At 43.8% G+C, this 23,075-nt stretch overlaps 1 protein-coding gene across 9 annotated transcripts in view; it reads left to right on the top strand.

Moving 5' to 3' along the window:
* The window catches only part of LOC146809840 (zinc finger protein 567-like), a 182,544-nt gene that overhangs the window by 101,140 nt on the left and 58,329 nt on the right, over positions 1 to 23,075 (top strand). For 5 of the 9 annotated variants that reach the window (XM_085616703.1, XM_085616707.1, XM_085616706.1 and 2 more), the window contains exon 6: positions 8,565 to 8,678. The exons of the other annotated variants lie outside the window; for them this stretch is intronic. In XM_085616703.1, the coding sequence (XP_085472829.1) occupies positions 8,565 to 8,678 (114 nt within the window). The remainder of the gene's footprint in view (positions 1 to 8,564; positions 8,679 to 23,075) is intronic. 9 annotated transcript variants of the gene reach the window in all.

Here is a 23,075-nt window from a genome sequence, read left to right on the forward strand (position 1 = left end):
CTCCTTTTTCCAAATCCCAGTCATAAAGAATTTCTTGGGAGGTGCGGGGGGGGGGGGGGGTTGAAGAAGTTTTCCCCTCCCAGTAGACATCCTTCGCCTCCCTAGCAGGCTTATAGTGCTATCTTTCCTTATGCGGGATCGTTTTGAACCCATCCACAAGGCTTCCCTACAGCACCTTATGTGGAAGGCAGCTTTCCTGGTAGCAATAACATCCACTTGCCAGGTTAGCGAGATACCAGCACTATGTTCTCATGAACCATACGCTGTCTTAAATTCTAGCTAAGTGGTTATTAGCACTCACCTGAAATTCCTTTCCAAAGTAGTGTCTGACTTCCATGTTTACCAGACTATCTCATTGCCTGCATCTTTTCAGAACCTTCTTCTCCAGCAGAAAGATCTCTTCATTCTATTCTTGTTATGAGGGTTCTAAAAGTTTATCTTGACAAGACAAAAGATATACGCCGAACGGACCAATTGTTTATTAACTATGGTCCTGACTGCACTGGAATAGCCACCCCGGTGGAATAGACGGAGGTATCCCTGCAATCTTCACATGGCGCACATCGCCTTCAAAAAGAACTGAAGCAACTGCCACCAGTTGGACATGATGGAATACTGGTGGTTTTTTATAGGCATAGCCTTTATTTCAGTAATTCAATGGCAGCCTATGGGGCTACTCTGCCCTGCTCTCCCTCATCTTGATCATAAAAAAATTTGTTTGTGAAGGAGATTCATACTATTTACAAATCATCTTAATTTATTCTCCTATTTAATGTAATAACCCATTATTGACTTCATGATGAAGAACCTGCCCATTGTTGTCTAGGCATATAGGCTGCATTATCTGTCTTTTTCTTAAGTGTCTTTACAGGCCTTCCTGAAGGACGAAAATCTCCACTTGAGAAGGTATAATAAAGAATTGCTCCAGGGTCCCCACAGGTGGGTAGAACTAATTAGTGCTTAGAATTTATCATGGTAATACCCCTACCAGAGAACACGAGTTATAGGTAAAAAAAAACTATTCCTTTTCCAACTTGTTTCCATTTTGACCAGTGCAATGCTTCCTTGTCTAATCTTAATGTCTTGCTTGCGCATCACCCGTGAGTTGATGTGATTTAGGAGTTTCTCATTTGTTTTACGAGCGGTCCACCAGTGGGAGTTACAATTCTTTGCTTCTTCTTCACTTCTTGGTATCTTGGGCGTAGTTGTGTGTTTATAGTAAGCAGGTACGTTAGGTTTAATTTAACTTGCAGTGAAGCATACGCTTATAGCAGATTACCCTCGTACAAAAGGGGCAACCCCATAAGATTATTTATAACCATTATAGAAGTACAAAAAGTCCAACTGGGAACATGCTTTTGATGTACCTGTGCATTCATTACCCTATCTTGCTTACTGACCACAACCCAACTAACACATTCAGCATTCTCAGCTGACACTGATACATTTCGAAGCTAGATCTTTTCTACTTTCTGGCAGGGCTGACCGATAACATTACATTAATGTCACAACACTCTTCCCCTTCCATTGGGAACTACAGATAGAAGATAAATGCCAAATATTCCACCAATGTCAGACATGGCATCACACACCAATGAGCAAGAACTGGACCTCTGAACATATGACCGAACACCAAAGCATAAATCTAAAAATATGAACCAAAAAAGCTACACACCACATGCCTCTTCCTAAAAGTAAAGTGAACTATACTCTATCCATTTAATGATTTATTGCATAACCACAGTGGACCTAGACTTCTATATGTTTCTTTTCCCCTGGAGAAATGTGCAACTGACACTTTTTATCCACTTAAGGATTTCTTGTTCAAAAGATAAACCTATTGCATTCAATATACATGACTCTTGCTCATTTAAGGGTCTCCTCGTCTCATAGCTTTTCTTGAACCCTCTGAACACAGAAAACAATACAGTTCATTTAGGGACTCATTGTGCCCAACGTAACAAAGTAAAGACTTGCGCTTGACAACGTGTAGCAGGAAAGGAAAGATTTGGAAGACACAAAACTACATACTCTCTCCCGTATATTCAGAGTACGTCAAATCCATAACTGTTAACAGATGCCGAAAAGTGATGCCCTCTAGCCAAACTAAACACACTCCAGAACAAACTAGATAACAAACTGTCAAACAATTAATCACCAAGACTACCTTTGTCCCCGACTTCTTCACAGCTGTGTGACTGCCATACAGTGACTCGCTCATCAAAGGTTATGGACGCATAGCCAACCGTGCTTCAGTCTCACCTATGCAGGTCCACTAGATTTCATATAGCCAGTCTAAAGGTGCATGTGCATAGCCTACGCAGTCCAAACCTGCTGTGAAGAGCTTGCACCTATAGGAGAACCGAATGCTCAGAACAAAAGCTCATGCATAATTTCCTTCCTGCCATCCTTCAGTCGTGCCACAAAACAGGCCAGCGTTGTATTGTTATGCGCTGGAAGCACATACCTGACCATGAATGTTGCACTTCTGTGCCTTGTATTGGTAACCTTGATTACCGTTCACACAGCCTGCATCGTGCGCTAACATGAGCACCTACCATTGCATGACACTATATCAAGTTTGAAAATCTAGACCTACAATAATACTGCATGTGCTATGTTGCCTTTTGCAACATCATCAGGGTAAATATATTATTGCAGACACATGTCTAGAGATAACGGCATACCTGCACTAACTTTAGTGAAAGACGACAGCAACTTTGAAGTTAGCGTACTGCATTTACCAGAGTACAATGGGGTGCACTGTTCTGGGATCAGAGGCAATATGCACCCTCCTCCCTTGTGAATCATTCAAACAATCCTGTTTATTTAGGTTAGAACAAATTCAGCCGTAAAAACTATCAAAATTATAAACCTACATATGCTATGAAACCGGAGTTTAATACAGTAACTTATTATCTGAGTCCATAACTCATTCTATCAACACAATTGGCTCTATTTATTTGATTTATAAAGCACCTCAATTTCCCCCCGGAGGGGTATCTCTGTGCTGAGGACAGAATGGCACAGACCAGAGAGAATTAGTTCAAGAAGATCTCAGTTTTAAGAAGTTTCCTAAAAGGAAGATAATCTGAGCATTTCCAAAGGTGAAAAGGAAGTTGATTCCAATAGTAAGGAGCTAGGTAGAAGAAGGCTTTACCACCCGTACGAGCTTTCCTAAAGCAGGGAATCACAAGCAGGGATTTTTCAACCAATCGTAAAGATCTACTTGGCTGGTAGGGAATACATTTTTCAATTAAATAACCGAGTCCTTTACCTTTTTAAAGATTTATGTACAATACATCAGATCTTGAACTTGACTCTCTTACGTATAAGGAGCCGATGCAGTTGTCACAGAAGGGGGAGAGAGGCTGGCAATTTCTTAACAAGTCGTGCAGCTGTATTCTATACCACCTGGAGTCTGTTTAATGTGGAATCACTTGCCGCAGTCAAGAGAACATTACAATAGTCCAAGCGACTGATCACCAGCGCCTTAACGAGTGTTTTTCGCACAGAGAGTGGAAGAAGAGGATAGCCTCTACGCAGAAGGCTCAGCATGTAGAAGCGAGAACCAGAAGTGGCCACTTCCTGATCTCTCATAGTGAAATTCTGATCTAAACGGACACCCAGATTCTTAACCATTGTCTTAGGAATGGGACTTCTACCCAGCTCAAGGGGCCACACCTCTGGAGACCAGAGCGATTGGGCATTACCAAAGAACATAATCTTCGTCATACCAGCGTCCAACTGGAGAAATTTCTCCATCATCCACGATGAAATTGCTTTCATACCTTTCGAAAATCGAGAGTGAATGTTCGTAGTACTCTTATCAAATGATAGGAGCAGCTGAGTATCATCTGCATATAAGATGCCAAAATTTGACTCCAGCAGACATGGTAGATGAGGGATCTTTTTTTCTCCATTGATATAAGTCCTTCTTTAATCTCTCCATGCCCCTCTTAAGGGGGTTTTGGTAACCTTGCTGTGCCTCTCACTAGATTGTAGGATGGAGCATTGGACTACAACTTCCCCTAATGTGCAAGCCATTTTGTTTTCCTCGCCAGTGGTTGGTGATTTTGTCGTCTGAATTTCTATAATGCAACCAAGGGCCCCACTTTTTGGGACACGTTTTTTACAGTTAGGGCTCAGCTACTGGGCAATGATTTCACGAGTGTCGAAAGAGACGGTTTTATGTTAGTGGTTGATTTTAACATACTTCCATATCCTCATTCCGTTATTCAAATGTACAGTGAAGATACCTTAGTGAAGCAGGAGCCTGTTTGAGCGATGTTTTGGCGGAATACATTTTTTTGAAATTCAAGTGGTAGCTTCCCACCCACTTTTGTTGGGCGTGGTGTGACATCTACACTAGATTTTTTTTTTTTTTTATTTGCAAACGCTGCGAAATTGGTAAGGCCCCTTTGATATGCATCACCGGTTATAGCGATTACTGTTGTATTTTTGTTTGTATTAGTAATTTGTTTAGCCCAAGCCTCTACAAAGTACCACAACCCACCTGGACAGTAAAGTGACCAATCAGGGCAGACAAATAAAGTGGTCCAAGATCATTCCCCAAGACGTCCTGAAGATCTTTGTGCTTGCTAAGGGCAAGGAATTTGATTTGTGCTTGGGGCATATTGAAGACAGTGCTTTATTTGAGTGCTTATTATGAGATCCAGGCGGATATCAAAACTAGATTGTACCTTCCTCCCAAAAAGGTTCTTAACAAAAAACCCAGATGGTTCAACAAAGATTGTTCTGACATCCACACATTGTTATTGCCTGCGCTAAAAGCGTAGCCGTGTACAAAAAGGCATTACAGAGGATGAAAAGGGAACTTCGAGAGGACTCTTGCTTTGATCTGATGGAGTCCTCAACTAAGGCTGATAGTAGCCAATTTTGGAAGATAGTTTACCGCAATCTATTCAGCGGGAACAGAACTCATGCATGCTTCTCCCCCCCCCCCCCCCGGAAAAAGGATTGAGCTCTTTGAGGGCATTTATGGTTCTGAAGTTTGTGTTTCTTCTCATGAGCCCCTACTTACAGTATTACAACAATGTTACCTAACAATTGATGTGGGGGAGGTTGCCCGAGCAATAGAACGCATGAAAGACCATAAGGTCCCCGGCCCATACGGGATCCCCGCAAATCTGTTTAAGATGTCACAAAGTTTGTGGGCTCCGATTCTAACTCTATTATTTAATTTAGTTGTACGCATAAGGCTACTGCGTTCATGGTCCCAATCTATTATTATCCCCACATATAAAAACGATTCTAGAGACCTCCCTCTTGCTACAGACCCATTTCCCAAATAGACTTGGTTGTCAAGGTAGTGGGCAGGGTGATCTTAGAAAGGGCCATGCCGTGGGCTGAAGATGGGTCTGTTTTATCTGATCTGCTATATGGCTTTAGATCGAGCCTGGGTACATGTGACTAGTGTTTACATTTTTACTTGTTGATCAGCAAGTATACTGTGACAAAACCAGGTTCATTGTTAATGGCATATATGGATCTATAGTACGCCTTTCATAAGGTGAATAGATCCAAGCTCTGGCAGATTTAGCTGAATATTGGCTTAGATACAGCTATTGTCTAGGGCAGTTGTCTGATATAATGCAGATGGGTCTTGTGCTAGCTCCTTTAGGCTGAGGAATGGAGTTAGAAAGGGGTGTAAAATGGCTGTCTAGGGTCCAGATTTATACCTATTAGGTGGTTGTTTTTGATGACCGATATACGTGGAGCCCTTTGATAAATTCCACGAGATTAGCTCTGTCGAGAACTATAGGAGCACTCTTCTTTTTCCACCAGAATTGGTAGTAAATCACCGGGTTCCCTGAGATATACCAAGCCAAATCTGTTTCAGTAGCCACCTATGGTAGTGATGTATGGGGTTATATAAATTTAAGGGAGCTTCAAGTGGTTGAAAATGGGTTCTGGAGGCATTTTTGGGCTGTTCCTGCTTCTACCTCTGCTTTCATGGTTCGCGAGGAGTTAGGGTTGTCCTATTTGTCGCATCTCATTGCCTTCCGCCCTTTGATTAGGTGTCTCACTATCTAAGTACAATCGGAAAATCACCTAGGTAGAGAGATAGTTAAGGACTGCCCTGAGCTTGATGTGTGGAGGTCAGTTAAATGGCTGACGAATATTCAGGATACCTTTGCCAAACTAGGTAGGCCTGTCATGTTTGAGTTGCCCTCTTCTATTTCAAAGCTGATATTGCCTGGACTCCGGCTCATTTTTTATTATGGAGGAGGACTGAGAGGGAGGCCATTGAGTTGGATAAACCCCTGGTCCAAGGTCATGCACTCATTGCAACATGTCCTGCCATTGATCCCTATCCTTCCAGTACCCTTAATGCCCATAATCGATTCCTTCTTACCAGATTTAGGTTTAATCAGCTCCACATGTTGTTGGCATTTCCCAAACATGGTGTGTGGAGCATTAATCAGCTCCACATGTTGTTGGCATTTCCCAAACTTGGTGTGTGGAGCATGAAGCTAAGTCCCTGTGATAATTGTTCTACTCAGGATCTTTTGCATTTTGCCTTTTTTGTAGTTTTTATGAGAAAGCTCGAAGAATGTTTTTATTGCTTTTTTTGAAACCTGTGCATTTTGTTCCGGTTAAACCAACTCTAATGAATTCACAGTTACTGCCAGACGTACATTTGACTTACGCTGTTGCTTGCTTTCTCGCCTCATCATTGAGGCTGAGAAAGTCGTTTGACTAGGGTGTGATCTTGTTTGAGCGTTTTACTCTTCCTCTGGGGAAATTGTTTCCACACATAATGCACTTTACCATGTTCTACTGTTTTGATTATTATTACGTTTTTGAATCCTTTATATGCTTATTTATTTTCAAACATTATGTGCAATATGTTTCCGCAAGGCGTTACTAGCTGGGCTTAAATACGGTGGTTTTCTATATTAAAAAACGCTCTTTGTATACATTTTATTGCAGGGCTGTCAATGGAGGAATTGTTTTAGGTCACACTGATTTTAACAATTTATTTATTTGCTTAATATATACCAGGTCTTTTTATAGGCTTCTAATGATGCATAATGATAATTGTTAAGGCAATGTAGTCTTATTTATGGATCTGGATGTCATGCACTTTTTGACTGTTGTATGTATGCATGTGTGTATGTTTTATTTGCCTTTATGGTCTGATTCAGACCAAATAAAGTAATTCTTGACCTAACAGAAGTGTAAGTCAACTGTTGCATCCTTAACTGAGTTTTAGCCGCTTTCAAAATAGACTGGTGACAAAGATAAATTCAGTCTGCCCAGTTTAAACGGATATCCTAGTTGAGAATTGTGGATATGTATCAGATTTCAGGTAATCCAGATTCTCCTAGTTAAGGGCGGCAACATGGTTGACCCAAACCCGTACAGATCCTCCAAATAACATAATCATAAATCTTTGTGACAGTTATAATAGCAAGTACTTTGTAGGAGCCCTGAAAGCCTCCTACTGGACCTATTTATAGCAGGCTGATGATATGCATTTGATTCTGTAGAGGCAATTCGTAATCTGAAAAGATCTTGTTTTAGTCTTCTCAGGGCCATTGTATAAGCCTTAGATAGATTGGTATTAGGATCACAACCATCCATTAAAAAGAAAAAACAATGTATCAATTTTTCAGGCTATTAGCCTTACTAACCATAAGAACCCAATCATCTGTATAAACCGGGACAGGAACAGATTTGTTACCCATATGAGGGTTATTAATCCCATGCTTTCTGGCAGAAAACATGTCATCCACATCGTTAAATGTAACACTGTATTTCCTAGATTTTCGGAGACCTGATGTGGTCCTAGAAATCTGATTTTCATCAATAAGGGCTAATGTTCTTTTTAAATATTTCTTTCTGGATGTCAGATGCTTGGTGGGTGTTAGGCGTGACGTGGTTCACAATCTGCTTACTTTTAGCTTACCTCTGGCCTGTGATGTTCCAAACAGTCTTAGTTGGAGTTATGCAAATAAAATAGTCTTTTGGGTAAAGAGTGACCGATCTGAAAAAATGAATTAACAAAGGAACTCTACGCCACAGGCTCCTTCATGTTACTCCTGTTTGCCTTTCATAATCATCTCGTATGTAATCTAAATGTTTAACTAAGATTTATGTGCACACTGTGGAGAAAGGGTGGTTGTACATGCAAGTATAATGATACCAGGCTGACCTAGCCTCAAAGCATGCAGTTTGTGCTTACTCTGTCCAGCTTCTGGTTCTTAAACCCAGTAATGTAAAGGCATCTCTGGTCTTGGATGATCTCAGTGGCTAGGGAAACATTTCTTGTTTTTCTCCACATTGTTGGGATTGAATAGTTGATATTGTGTTGAATGTATATATTAAAATAGCTGCCTTAAAATATGCTGTCACAATACCTATATACTTTGAAGTCTCAGATGTTTGTAAGAAACACCATTTCTTTGTGTCCAGCAAGAGATTTGATGGCCCCTGTAAGTATCATGCTCCACAGGGTCGCTATTTGTTTTAATGCAGCTTAAAATATTATCTTTGGTAATATAGCTTCCAATTTATTCTTTTTTGATCCATAACAGCCCATCCAGTTGTTACCTCTGTCTATTCATTGAGAGTAAAACAAGAAGAGGAGGCATTTTGCACAGATTTTCTTCCATTTGAGAGGAGTAAAAGAGTTAATAGTCCAATAACAAGTGAGTATGAAATATGCTTAACGTCGTCTCTATTCAGTATCTTCAAATAAACAGTCTAATTTGTCTTCATTACTGCTTCTTAGGTATACTCACATATGTGGTCTTAGGAGCAGCCCATTAGCCTCTTTAATTTAGGACAATCTGTAGGAAGCTGGCTCTGTATATACTACACCAAAGTAAGGGAGAGTGCGCACAGAGTCAAGTGGAACCCCAAAAGTAGGCAGAGCTAAAAGTAGATTGCACCTTACTCTCTATTTGTGGTAGTGCGGGCGAGCAGTAAGGCTTTATCAGAGGGTAGTGTTAAACATTTGTTGTCCGGTCGACGGATGCGTTCCTTGTGGTTGTCCCCAGAGTGAAGCGAGCCAGGTCGGGGGGCAGGCTGTTCTCCCTGAACACCGCTAAACACTGGAATGCCCTCCCCATCTCACTTCGATCCAATCCTGACCTCCTCTCATTTCGTTAAAATCTAAAGACACATTTGTTTGCCAAATCCGACCTCTCCTAGACTGTCCTCTAGATCACTCTCTGCTTTTACTCAGCGCTTGGACGCTTTCGGGCAGCAATCGCGCTTAACAAGTACCTTACAATTACACACTCAGGCAGCAAATTATGTCACACACTCAAAGACTGAACTCAGACCACTTTGTTTGTATCAAAAATATTGTTATTTTATTTCTAGAACCAAGTCAAGCCTGGTGCAGGTAAGTGAATTAATACTTTGCAGAATCTTATGCAAAGTTTTACAGTTGAATGCAGATTCAAATTCAGTTGGTTGGATTACAGGTAAGTCAATATTTCGAAATTACTTTTCATTTACTTTACAGATTATATTGTACATTACTTTTTAGATTATTATTAAGTTACTTTTTCTACTCAGTGTGATATGCCTAGATATTACACTGGGTAAGGGTAAGTAAATCAGTTTTTGTACATTTGCAGTGTTTCAGTGTTTCATACAAACCAACCTCACACTTAGAAGAATTTTCAAGGAAAACAGTCAATGCAATCCTATGGAAGGAAATGAAGTTATCAGTTTGCAGGTGAGCAGGCCACAAGGGTGTTACTCCCAGGGCAAAGTGGGATCCGAGTTAGCACCCAAAGCACACCCGCAACGGCACAGGAGTGGCTGGGAGCAGTGTGCTGTTTTTGCTTCGGGTGCCCTGTTGATTTCAATGGAGATTCTGTGGTTGCAACAAAAACTGCAGGGTCGGGGACGAAGATCTTCTGGAGGTGACCACCAATTGGAGAGGTAAGTTGGGATGCTGAGACATCGTCGGTTGGGCCACCCACGGCCGTGGGGTGTCTCCTGGTGTCGGGTTTTGTTACCAGCTCCGGTCGGGGGGATCCTCTAGAAAGAGACTGCAGGTGTCGTTTGGAGACTTGAGGCTGGTCAGAGATCACCGAGGAGACTTCTTCGTGCTGTTGGGCCACTCGGGCATCGGGTGCAGAGTGGTGCAGACTCATATTTTTGGACAGAGCCACAGTCTGTGGGTGATTAAATCAGGTGCTTACCGGAGACAAATCTTGGGTTTGGAAGGTAGGGCAGGTCCTTTGGGTTCTTGAGGGCTGCTGTACACACCAGGATTTTGTTGAAGCAGGTTCGAGGTGCGGACAAGCCGGTAGGGCTGGAGCAAAGTCAGTGGGCGTCCTCCTCTTCTTAGTTCAGCACGGAATGTTTGGTCCTTCTTCTTCTCATCTTCTGGTCGGTTCTTGTCTGAGGAGGCAAGGTTCAGGGTTGCCCCTAAATACTAGATTTAGGGGTGTTACAGGTAGGTAAAGGTTGGGACCAATGAGTTCCTTCCTTGGGGTGGGTACATCCCCTATTATGCCACCCTCCATTGGGAGGGGGACATACACCTCTCTCTGGTTGGCAGGGTCCCCCCATCTGCAAGATGGCGTGGACTGAGAGTTGTGCTTCACCTAGCCTCCCCCCCCACCTGAGGGGTGGGGTTGGCAAAGGTGGGCACACCTCCATTCCTCACTTGGTTTTCCCACCGATTCTCCTGCCCAAAATGTGGATCAGAACCGATGGGAGCCAGTTGCTGGAAGCAGCAAAGGGTTCGGGTAGTTCACAAAGGCGGCTAGCCTTTGAAACTTTCCCTTCGTGGATCCTGCCCATCGTGGGGGAGGAGGCTTGGCATGTCGTCCTAGGAGGTGCATTGTTTCAGACCCCCGAGAGCAGCTGGCTCTCAACCCAGGGGTCCAGAAACATGTCTGGTGGTGCAGCTGGCGAGCAGCCACTCAGCTAGGACACTAGTTAGGTCGTTTTTCAGGGAGCATCTCTAAGATGCCCTCTGAGTGCATTTTTCATTAAATCCCACAATGGCATCAATGTGGGTATAATGTGCTGAGAAGTTTGATGCCAAACTTCTCAGTTTTCAGTAAAGCCATTATGGTGCTCTGGAGTTCGTAATGACAAACTCCCAGCACCATATACTCTTAGTGGCATTACTGCACTTACAATGTCTAATAATTGACCTAGACACCGTAGGGGTACAGGGTTCATGCACCTGTACCCTCACCACTGGTATAGTGCACCCAGCTAAAGGGGTGGCTGAGCTATGCTAGGGCAGTGGGTTGTAGGCATGGCACACAGGGAAGTGTGCCAAGTCAACTCTTTACTTTGTTCTAGACCAAAACACGCAGCCTGCAATGGCAGTATGTGTGTGTAAAGGTACAGGGCATCTAAGGGTGGCACAATAAGTGCTGCAGCCATTAGAGGCCTTCCCTGGCCACAGTGCCCTTGGTACCTGTGGTACCATTTACAAGGGACTGACATGTGCCCAAAGAGGGCCAATTAGGTTTTGTCTCAATGCAGTTTAGGGAAAGAACATAGGCCCTGGGCACCTGATTGGAAGGGACCCAGGGCACACTCAGTCAAAGTACACCAACAGTGTGGCATAAAGTGGGGGTGACCATGCAAAAAGAGGGCACTTTCTCACACATTCCAAACATAATGACCATTGAACCCTAATAGTTAACCATGCTTAAATTAACAGGTCACTACAGTGAATAGTTCATTTTATGTATTCATTAGATTCTAAAACCGTTCCCCTTACTTGTGCTTTGTTTCTTGACATCACCATGGCTACGAAAGTCTTGGCTAGAGAATCTTACTTCATTAAATGCCCTCAAAGTGTAATACATCAGCACAGTAGCCATCAATTAAGAGCAAAAGGTTCTATGTAATCGACCCACCACGGCTCTCTATTTCTTTGATAATGGGTAAAGCACATCTATCTTTAGAGCTGATGTTCTTGTACCCTTTTTGGGGGTCGCACAGGACATACAGAGTGTACTGGGCCCCAAGCATGGTGGTTCAGTGGCTTGTCACTTGTGTCCTGGTGCCTGCCCTACTATGGCTCTGGAGACTGGGCCAGGTACAATCCTTTGCACTCTTACCTTTCAGGGTAGCATGGGCTAGTGGTCACAGGGTTTTCAGCGAGGTAGCATGGAGGAAAGAGCTCAGAACTCAAAAGTTGTTCAACAGATGCAATAAACTAATGCCCAGCCTATTACTTATGTTTATGAAAAATAAAGTATGTTTAATCTCAGATGAAAACCGAATGCTATAAAGTTATTTACGCCAGTTTTGGAACTTTCATATATTCACATGCTAGAATCATTCCCTGTCGTCGAGATGGGAGTCCCTGGTACCATACAATAGCAATGCATGTTAAAGATAGAGCATGAAAGCCCTCGGCCCTTCAATTTCGAAACCTACCATAGTCTATTTACATAGTCTATTTAAAAAGAGACCAAACTTAGATTTCAGCCAATCCGGCTGCTTTGCCCTCTAAAGCACTTCTAAAATAAGCCCCAATCCCTCAGATTTTCGACCGCACATCGTGCTAGGGAGTCTCCACTGAGCTCTGCTCAGTTATTTCATACTTGGATACTTTCAAGGAATATTTACAATTTCCTGGTGCTTTGGAAGTATTTACCTTTGACCCACTGTGCTTTCCTCCTTTGTGTTCATTTGAAACATAATGTCAGGCAAGGAGAAGAAAAGTCACTTCAGGGCTAGCAGTCTCTGTGGTAAAAAGAGATTTCACTCTGCATTTATAGCCAAGGACTGTATGGTATATTGTACATTTTTCATCCAAAACATTGAAGGATAGAGAAGGAAGGCTGACATTTTAGCTTCAAAAGCTCAAGACCAGAACAGAGACAATTTCTGACTCTGGAAAGTGAGGACTCCACTCCATCCTCTAGAAGATCTCATCAGAGGAAGAGATCATCCTATACCAGATCCTCCTCTGAGCAGCCTAAAAAGTCTGCTCATTAGCCTCACCAGGGTTCCAGTCCATGACAGATCTCCTCAGAAATCCAAGTCTTCTTCCAAAAAGGAACAAAAAAAGAACCTTCTACATCCAGAGAAGGCTAAAAGGTTGTCCTCTCAATCACCTAAACCACCTCCTAAAAACAGTCACTCATTCAAGAAGTCTTCCTCAGCTTTGCCTGTCAACAGATCGTCGACGAGAATATCATTGCCAGTGCTATTGACGATTAAAACATATACAGCAGCATATTTGACAACAGCTACAGTCACCACGTTGTCCACCACCTCTTTCTTCTCGACATCTTCATTGACGGCATCTATGACTAGACCGTCGACGCTGAGGATTTCAATGATTTCCTCTTCTACAACACGGATGGTAGCTCCTCTGTCAACGTCTTTACCCTTGGCAATGACGGTAATACCGGCGACGACTACACCACCAACGGAAGATATCATGTTGTTATCAACCCTGTCAACAACCCTGTCATAGACAGAAAAATTGCAAAACAACAAAAAAAAGGGGGTTTGACCTCAGAACACTCCTCTCCAAGTCAGGTGACACTACTGATACCAGCTTATCTCTCAGATGACGGGCCCTTTGGTGTTGCACGCAGCACCTTTGAGTTGCATGTCCCGAAAGGGAGCGATAGAGAGCGTCCCTCTTTTTTCAACAAGGAAAGGGATTCTATTCCTGATTGTTTCTGATTCGCCAAAGGTGAAAGGAATGGTGCCCTGTCCTCAACCTCTGAGATCTCAACACATATCTAAAAAAAAGTAATCAATCAGCAAGGTAAAATTACAAGATATTCTTCTACGTCTAAACCACGGAGATTATATGTCTACTCTCGATCTGCAGGATGCATATTTTCACATCCCCATCCATCCTTCTCACACGAGATTCCTATGGTTCACAGTAGCCGGCAGCCACTTCTAATTCATGGTTTTTCCTTTTGGTCTGAAGTCAGCCCTCCGATTATTTACAGTGTCTTGCTCTTCGGCAGCCTTCTTAAGGAAACAAAAACACCAGGTGTTCCCGTTCTTAGACGACTGGCTCATCAAGGCGCATTCCAAACAAGCAGCACAGAAATCAACAAATTCTTTCATAGCCCTGTTTAATGAGCTAGGTCTCACTCTGAATTGGGAAATGTCAAGCCCGCAACCATCAAGAACTATAACCTTTTTGGGAGCAACGCTGGATACGATAAACAAGGCCTGCCTCACTTCAGAAAGATAAATAAAGCTAATATCATTTGCAAAGTCTGTTTAGAAAAAAAAGAGTCTCTTTCAGTACGCCTTTAAAAGTCATTATTGGGAATGATGTCATCATGCATTCCACAAGTTACGTTCTGATGGCTAAGGATGCAACCCCTCCAGGAAGAACTAGACCTCCAATGGGTACAAGCAACCAGTTTGGTCGACGATATCATCAAAGTTACTCCGGCCATGATCAAAGCCCTATCTTGGCGGACTCTCCAGACACACCTTTCATTGGACCTTACATTCCTTTCTCAACCTACTAACGCTTCCCTGGAGGGATGTGGAGCATGTCTTCAAGTACTATAGCTCGGCGGCAAGTGGCAGAAACCTCTTTAAAGTTTTCACAATAATATGCTCGATCTCAAGATAGTAAATCTGGCTTTGCAGACTTTCCTTCCCAAGATAAAGAACTCCAATCTCATATTAACAGACAATACAACGACGATGTACTACTTAAACAGGGGGATAAAAGATCACTTCTCCTTTCTCTTGAGTCACTAGACATCTGGAATTGGGCCATCCGAAATGGAGTGCATCTGAGAACGGAGCATGTCCCAGGAAAGTAAAACGAGATAGTCAACACTCTCAGCAGGCTGAGGTCATCTTGCCCCAAGTAGAAACTGTATCAGGAGACAGTCGACCAAATATTTTCACAGTGGGGCAAACTCAATCGCTACCTCTTTGCAAATCTCTAGAACACCAAATGCCATTTCTTTGCAAGCTGGAATCCACATCCGAGATCATGGGGGATGCATTTTTGTTTGCATGGTCCGTAATCTTTGCTTTCGCCTTTCTGCCCATTCCCCTGATTCCAAAGGTTTTCACAAAGATGAAGACAGCACCTTGCAGAATGATACTAATGACTTCAATGCGCCAGCATTGGTTTACGGAACTTCTACTGTCAGAGAAATATCACATCCCATTGAAAGTCTCACCTTACACTGAGCGAGAGCCAAGTCTGGCACTCGGGTCCCAGGTCTCTTCACTTATCGGCCTAGCTACTGAGAGCAATGAATTTGCCCATCCAAACATCCCTCCTGAATGTAGCGAGATACTTTCCAGGGCCAAAACTTATCTTCACAAGTGGAGGAGATCTTGATTATGGTGTCAGCAGGAGCGGATACATCCCCTGTCCTGCTCACCTGAACCGATATTACATACCAATTGCAATTGGCCTGCTCAGGTCTAGCTCCTGCATCCATCAATTTGCAAGCAAATATTTTACTTATTCCTTGACGGAGTCTGCAAGGACTACAATAGGGTCAAGATCCATTGACTACCAACTTTAGGGAAAAAAAAACCACACCTTTGGCCTTATGTGAGTGCCTAGGTCCCCAGAACCCCCTGTCCTGAAGAGGCCCCATAACTCGAGAGGGTCGAAACATCGTCGACTACAAAAGAAGAGGGAGTCCTAGAACATTAGAAATAATTTCTACAAAGTGTATTGAAACCATATCTCATAAGGGACCGCCCTTATCATTCCAATAACCAACTGCTTCTTTTTACCAGTCACTGTATAATACATCGCTGTTGGTTATGGTCACTACACTGGGGCACATCAGTCACTTGAGTACTTTTCTATCTTGTATATAGTGTGAATACACCGTAAATATTTTACTCCTTTTTCCAATGACTGTCTTTTGCAAAATAAAAGTTAAGCCCATATTTGGTTGAAGTGGCCACAACAGAATTTCTGTTGTATGTGGGCTTCATTTTTAAACTTTGATTGATTCCTTATCATAACCTATGAAATAACAGTGTTAGAAGGATATATTTCCCTGCTCTAACTAACTCTAATTTAGATGCAAGTAACCAATACTCCTTGCATGATTTTCATTTTTTCTGTTCAAATGAGTTCCTTGTGAACAAATGTATGTTGGCTGATCTACGACCTACAAATGCAACAATTAGCCCTCTGCTTCAAAAGGTTTCTTCAGAAAGGGGGGGGTACAGAGGCAACAATGGCAAGGGTAGAGGTAGAGGTTCTAACACACGCGCCTCCCCCTCCAATACCAAACAGTGACTAGCCTACACTCCCCCAACCATTTAACCCCTGTCGGGGGCGTCGGTCACTATTTCTGCCCGTCTGGCAGTCAATAACTACAGACAAATGGGTACTGAAAATTATCCGTTCAGTTATTGCCTGGAGTACACCAACAATCCTCCAAACATCCCTCCACATTCTCACAAACTGTCACCAGACCACTTATATCTCGCTCAGACGAGAGGTTCAGTCTCTCCTTTCAAAAGGAACTATAGAGCCCGTACCACTACAGTACAACGGGTCGGGCGTATACTCATTCTACTTTCTCATACGGTTCTCTCAGGCCTTTCATTGCCTCCTCTTCTTCCAAGGATAGATTCCCTGATATTTTTGTTCTTTGGAGCAAGGCTTTCGCATGCATTGCTAAAGGTTTTCCTTCTGGCACACTTAAAAAATCATTATTATTATTATTTTTAAAAAAAACCCTTTTCTCCCTCGCTTAAACGTGTCATAATTAACACATTTGTTTTACACATGCATAGGGTACTGTAAATACCATCTCTAAAACATAAGCTGACAGTAAATGCTCTAGTGGGAATGGATGAGGAGAAGAAACCCAAGTTAATACATGGCCCTTGAGTGCCTTGTCATTTAACCCAGTACATGTCATGTCTAAAACCTTACTTGAGAATCTGTGATGAAGTGCATCAGCACGTAAGCGCTGCTCTTGCCTTGTGGCTCCTTCACAGCACAGATTACTTTCTTCTTCTTAGGTCTCTCCTAGCGGTGCAGCGCGAATGCATTGCCATTGTTTTGTGGGGCATGCAGTATACACTATAGTGTGGCGGCTCCGCCCACTCTCCAGCCCATCTTCTTGGGTGGCTTAGATTCTAAATGCTGCCTTCCGATTGGTTTTAAGCTTGTTAGTCCCTCCCCATAACAGCCCTGTCAGTCATTTGTGTCGTTCTATGGCTACTGGCTCCTTCGCAGCACAGACTACTTTCCTCCTGTGCCCCCCCTCCTACAGTCCGATGCCTTCTTACTGCCACCCCCCCTCGTGCCTCTTCGCCCGCACCCATTGCTATTTGCAATGCAATAGGTCTCGCATAAATGGGAGTCCTATTGCATTGCCAATGCTTGTTGGTATGACTCTAATCTGTTTTACACAGTGCTTTAGGGTCACGACATTATATAACCTACCCTGTAGATGAGACAATATCCGCGGTTCAGCAATTAAACGAAAGAAAATGTATGCTCTCCGGCTTTCCCTTATTCGCCGCGCCAATGTCAGTGCCGACAGAGCCCACAAGAGGGCAGCAGAGCTCCAAACAAAATTAATTTGCAGCAATTTATTTTTAAGGCAATCAAACTGTCCATCTCTGAACCATCATTTAAATGTACTCTGCAGAATATGAAAATTCTCTATTTCCATACATGTGGGCTAAGTAAAATTCAGCAATCCAACACACTTAAGAACTGATTTCAGACATTTTCAATTGTGCGCCCCAAGGAGAATTGTCCTCTTGTTCCGATCATGATATTGCTTCAAGAGGAAAGGTTTATCCATTCGTTAAACACTGGAAAATAAACACCGGGATTTAATTTTTAAAAAATCTGAGATTTAAGTACTAGAACATTCCTTGCTGAGTACAATCGTACAAACGTGTCCCCTACCTCTCCTGGCCCGACCAGTCTCCTGTATGTGACAATCTCTTGGGGCTCCCAGACATTTCCCAGGTCACAGCGCGAGCAAGAAGATGTACTCTGCAGGAGGAAGAGAGGCTCTGCTGCAGGGTGAACCGTGTGTAGCTTGTTCTAAAACCAAGGCATATCAAATATGCAGTAAGTATGTTTTAAAAATGACTTAAAAGGTTTCTCTTTGCTGCAGAGTACATGGAGTTCTCTTAGTTTATTGACTCGTTCAAGTAAGTGAATTGTGTAGCTGTGGTGCGCCAGACCCCTGGACTGCTCACTTCACTGGTGTTACATTTTGAAATAATACAGCCTGCTGTGACCGCTGTGTGTATCTCCCAGCCTCTCCTGAGGCTTGCCCAGCACCATGCGGTCATGACCACCACCTGGTAAAAGTGATTTGTTTTATTCTCCTTGTTTTACCATGCTCCTTTTCTTTTATTTTTGTCTAATTGGCATTGCTTCTGCCTTTTTATTCTTATTAGTCAATACATTATGCCAACCACAATTCACAAGTTTATTATATGATCAGCATTGTACAAGAGAAGCAATAAAATAGCAATAGACTAAAACACATACTTCCTATCACTTTTATGAAATATTTAAGTAAACAAGACTCGGTGTCAAGAACAGAAGTATGGGCATGGTCTTCAATGCTATGTCATGTGAAGTGATGCTCGCCCTCTCATATCTGCCAAGGTTTCAGATTGCTATGTATGATATTTTGATAGTTTTGTTGTAATTATTACTCGGCCACCTCATGAATTTGCAGCAGTTTTAAGATCTTAGAGTTTCTCGTTTCTCAAATGGGTCAGATTTCTGATATTTATGTTTCCCTCATCTTTTATTGGTTGATTTTGCTGGCGAGAAAAGTGTCACTCATAGTGGTTCTAATGGCACTCATAATTACACAGAAATTATGAAAATGTCACACATAGCAATCTAAAACCTTGGCAGCTATGCTCTCGGGTTATTTCCGCGTTTCCTGCCTCGTGCTTCAGCTGCTCGGTGTTTCTCCCACCGGGACACCGGAGCAGTAAACCCCGAGCCCTGCAGCGCACAAGGAACTTCACTTCCATTACAGTCCATTAAAGGAGCAAGTTGGTCTGAGCACGAGCCCGAAGCACTTCCACACGCGGGGTGCGGGAGCCTGCGAGTGGAATGTGAATAGGAAAGTACTGCGCCACAGTGGGATGAGTGCTTAATTTGTCAAATAATGAATACCAGTGCCCAAAGCTCTGCTCGGAAGCCCTATTAAAAAAATGTCGGCGGGCCGAATACCAGGACTCTCTAGAATTGAAACCATCCCAGGTCTCATTAATCCAGTAACTGACACCCTTGGTTCGTTTATTCCTCTTGCTGGTTCCAGCTGTCTCCCTTTGTGACAGTACTTAAGTCTTTCTCATCCTCCTTCTTTCCCCTTTGTGTGTTTAGTTCGAGCATTCGAGACCTCTTGTATATACTTTAGTATATACTTATTATATACTTATATGTGTATGTACTATGTGGGCTCTGGAGATCAGCCCTAAGACTTGTCTGCTTCCGCTTAAGGACTTTTTTTTTTTCTGTGCAACTGCCTCTATCTGTCTTGATGGAAAACGACCAGCAGAGGTCAGAAAAATATCAGAATCACTGTAGCATGCTCTAGATTCCAGTCCATAGAAATTGTCTTCCACAAGCACCCGTAGACAAAAACTTTTTTTTTCAAATCTTGTATTTTCAGTGATCCGACCACCGAAGGCCCTGATTTTATATTAAAAACAGAGCTTTGGACTAAAGGCAATATTTCTCTCCATGGGTTCCCATACCTGGAGTGTTTCGCAGTTTGGTGCATACTCTCCCTCTATTTTAAAGAACAGTAGATGTTCAGCACCCAGGCTAATGTGCTGCATAGCTAAATACATATAGGTTCCTGTTAGACCTGGCACCATTGGCGTGGGTCACCCTTCCATTTTTGTCTGTGCCTCAATGTATTTTTGTGCTGGTGTTAGCTGCTCAGGGCACTGTGCCACTGCCATCCAGTGCCACAGTGCAAGTGCTCCCTATGGGAAAATGTATTATGTGAATTGACATCCATGTTTGGCTTATTTGGTTTACTATCAGTTCCTAGTAGAGTGCACCAGGGGTGCCAAGGGCTTGTATATCCAAATGCTGCTAGTGGGCTTGCAGCACTGGTTGTGCCACCCACAGAAGCAGCCGGGTAAAATGTGTCTAAGGTCTGCCATTGCAGAACCTGCATACAGTCTGGTACTGTTATGCTGACTGGGCAAGTGTCCCCACTTGGAAGTCCCTAAACCTTCCTTTACCTTCATGTTAGTCACCCCTATGGTAGGCCCTAGGGCAGGGTGCATTGTAAGGATAAGGTAGGACATGCCCTGAAGTGTGAGGCATGTCCTAATAGTGAATTACAGCCATTTTCGTTTTTCACTATTGTAAGGCTACCTGCTCTCCATAGGCCAGAATGGGCTGCTAGATTATAACACTCTATAATCCTAGCAGGCTCAGGAAGCATGGTAGAAATTCATGTTTAGTATGCCTGAACTCAGAATAATAAAAGACATCTTTTAGCAAAGGTTATTTTAATATCCTGGGTTTTCAAATGCTACTTTTAGAAAGTTAACCTTTGCGTGCCTAACCATTTCAGTCCACCTCTGCTGGGAGGGGTTATCTTCTTTGTGTGTAGCTTGAGTGACAGGGCTGGGAAGTTCCAGGAGACAGGCTGGGGCTACCAGGTGGTGAATAGAGAGATTACACCAGGATAGGTGGGAGGAGTGCACCTTGACTCTGAGTAGGGCAGTGCTCTGCCACCACAATGCTGTCTCCACCCCCTGGGGAGCGTCTGATATCTCTGCCCTGCCTGCTGAAAGAAGAAGCCAGAGTCCCAACAACAAAGTGCTCCTCACTGAAAAGAACTGGACTGGGATTATGCAAAGGCCCGCCTGGCCTGTAAAGACAAAAGAAACTTGGTATAAAGGTAGGAGCCCTGCTCCTAAGAAATCAGATCCTGATTGAACCACGAAGGAACTCTGCCTGACTAGAAGGACCTGGAAGAAGCTGAAGGAGGAGTAACTTTCCCTGACCTGGGGGATTGGCCTGCAGTTGGTGCCTTGCTGAGAAAGGAGAGGAAAAGACTGAAAGAGACAAGGGCTTGGAAGAAGAGCTTGCCCCCTGAACTGAGTCCCAGGACCATTGGACTCATCTGCCTTCCAAAACTGAGTTGCCTGGACAATTCTTGCTTGTTTCCCGCTGGATTTGGCCCCAGTACGACTCGTACCCCATCCGCCGCGAAGCCGTGTCTTTGCCGCCCGGCACCGTGCGTCTACGCTGATCCAAAAGCGTTAGTACGCGCCGTATCCCTCCCGGCCGCATCGCACCTAACCTTCCCCGCCGATTCGAGACGTACAACCCTGGCTGCCTAATCCTGTACGCCGGACTCAAGCTTCGCTGTCCCGCAGGTACGGTCCGTATGCTGCTAACGTACTGCCCGTGCCGTACTCAGAGCCGAGACGCCGCATCACACCGATCCTCCCCGTACGCTGTACGGCGCCGAGAAGTGTCGCCGCCTATCCGCACCGAAGGTACGGCTCGAACGCCGAACGCCACGGACTCTGCAAGCTGATCCGGGCCATCCGCACGTATCCCTGAAGGTCCCGTACCAACGCCGCGTCCCGACGCCGCGACCTTACCAGCATCCGAATACGCTGCCGAACTACGACCCAGACCCATCAACTTGTCCCGCACTGTCCGTCGCGGACCCCACGAACTTAAGGTACTTTGTTCTGTTCGCACCGCCGCGTGCACGTCACGGGCCCCGGAGTCCGTCACGATTGTTTGACTCGTACTTTCCTTGTTTTTAATGCCAACGAGTCGGACATCCAGGTACGAACCGTACAGAGCCTGAAGAGAAGCATAATTGACTAGAAGAAGCCTATTTTTGTATTTTAAGCCTTTCTACAAGAACATTGAACTTTGAAATAATACTGTGGTCATTTTTAATCGTTATTCTGGTCTTGTGCTAAGCCTTATATAAAGAAACCTATTTTTGATACAACCTTGACTGGTGTCCATTTGTGGTGTGTCATTGTATTACTGTATGTGTTCACAAATGCTTAACCTATGACGCCCTGAGAATAGTCTTGACTGCTTGCGCCGCACTACCTAAAGGGTGAGCAGGGGTTATTTGAAAGGGTGATCCCCTTATCCTGACTTAGAAGTAAGAGTCCCTGCTTGTCACAAGTGCATACTTGTGCCAACCAGAGATTCCCAATTCTAACATTGGTGGCAGCGGTGGGATTTGAATTTGCATTTGTGATTCATGTACAGTGATTGAGTGAACGCCACGTAGTGAGTTCAGACCAATAACGCAGCCACACAGTATTGATTTTTGTTTTGCTGAAGAATCTCCACTTTAAGGAACCATGCCTAGCTCAGTCAATGGAGGCAGACCGGCCTCTATATTCTCTGGGGTTGATGACATAGATTGGGAGGAGAGGGCACTGCTGAAGTGCACAAGTGAAGTCTTGAAAGGATACCTCTCCAAGTACAGAATTAACCAAACTGGATTGAAAAACAAGGAGCAGTATACCAAGGCGCTGAGGGCCTGGTACGAATCCAAGTTCCCAGAGAATGTGCTGGAGGTGATACCCCCAGAAGGTGTTTCTGAGCCTAGCAGAGGCCTGTCGCCAGAGGAGATGGCCGACAGGAGTGCTGCAAAAGCACATGAAGTGGAGATGGCAAAACTTCAAATGGAAATGGAAAGACAAAGGCTGGCCATGGAGCATGAGGTAAAAATGAGGGAGTTGGATCTCAAGGCCAAGAGTTTAGACCGCTCTCCCTCTTGTGGCAGCAATTTAACAGAGTCAAGGGTGCACATTCCTAAAGATGTAGTGAAAGAGTATTACAAACAGGATGATATTGGGCAGTGGTTCAGGGCCTATGAAGTAGCCATGTCCTCCCACCGGGTCCCTGAGAGAGATTGGGGAGCGGGGTTGTGGGGAAGGTTCCTGAGTGAGGGGCGGGACACACTGCTGGATCTCCCCTCTGATGTTACCACATCCTAACCACACATGGAGGAAGCTCTGATGACAAGGTATGGGTTAACTCCTGAATTGTACAGGCAGAGATTTAGGGGACGCGCCCAGAGACTAGAGGCTTGAGTAACACTTGCTCAATAATCCACTTA

Source organism: Triturus cristatus, chromosome 7 (genome assembly GCF_964204655.1).
Source record: "Triturus cristatus chromosome 7, aTriCri1.1, whole genome shotgun sequence".
Classification (NCBI taxonomy): Eukaryota; Metazoa; Chordata; class Amphibia; order Caudata; family Salamandridae; genus Triturus; species Triturus cristatus.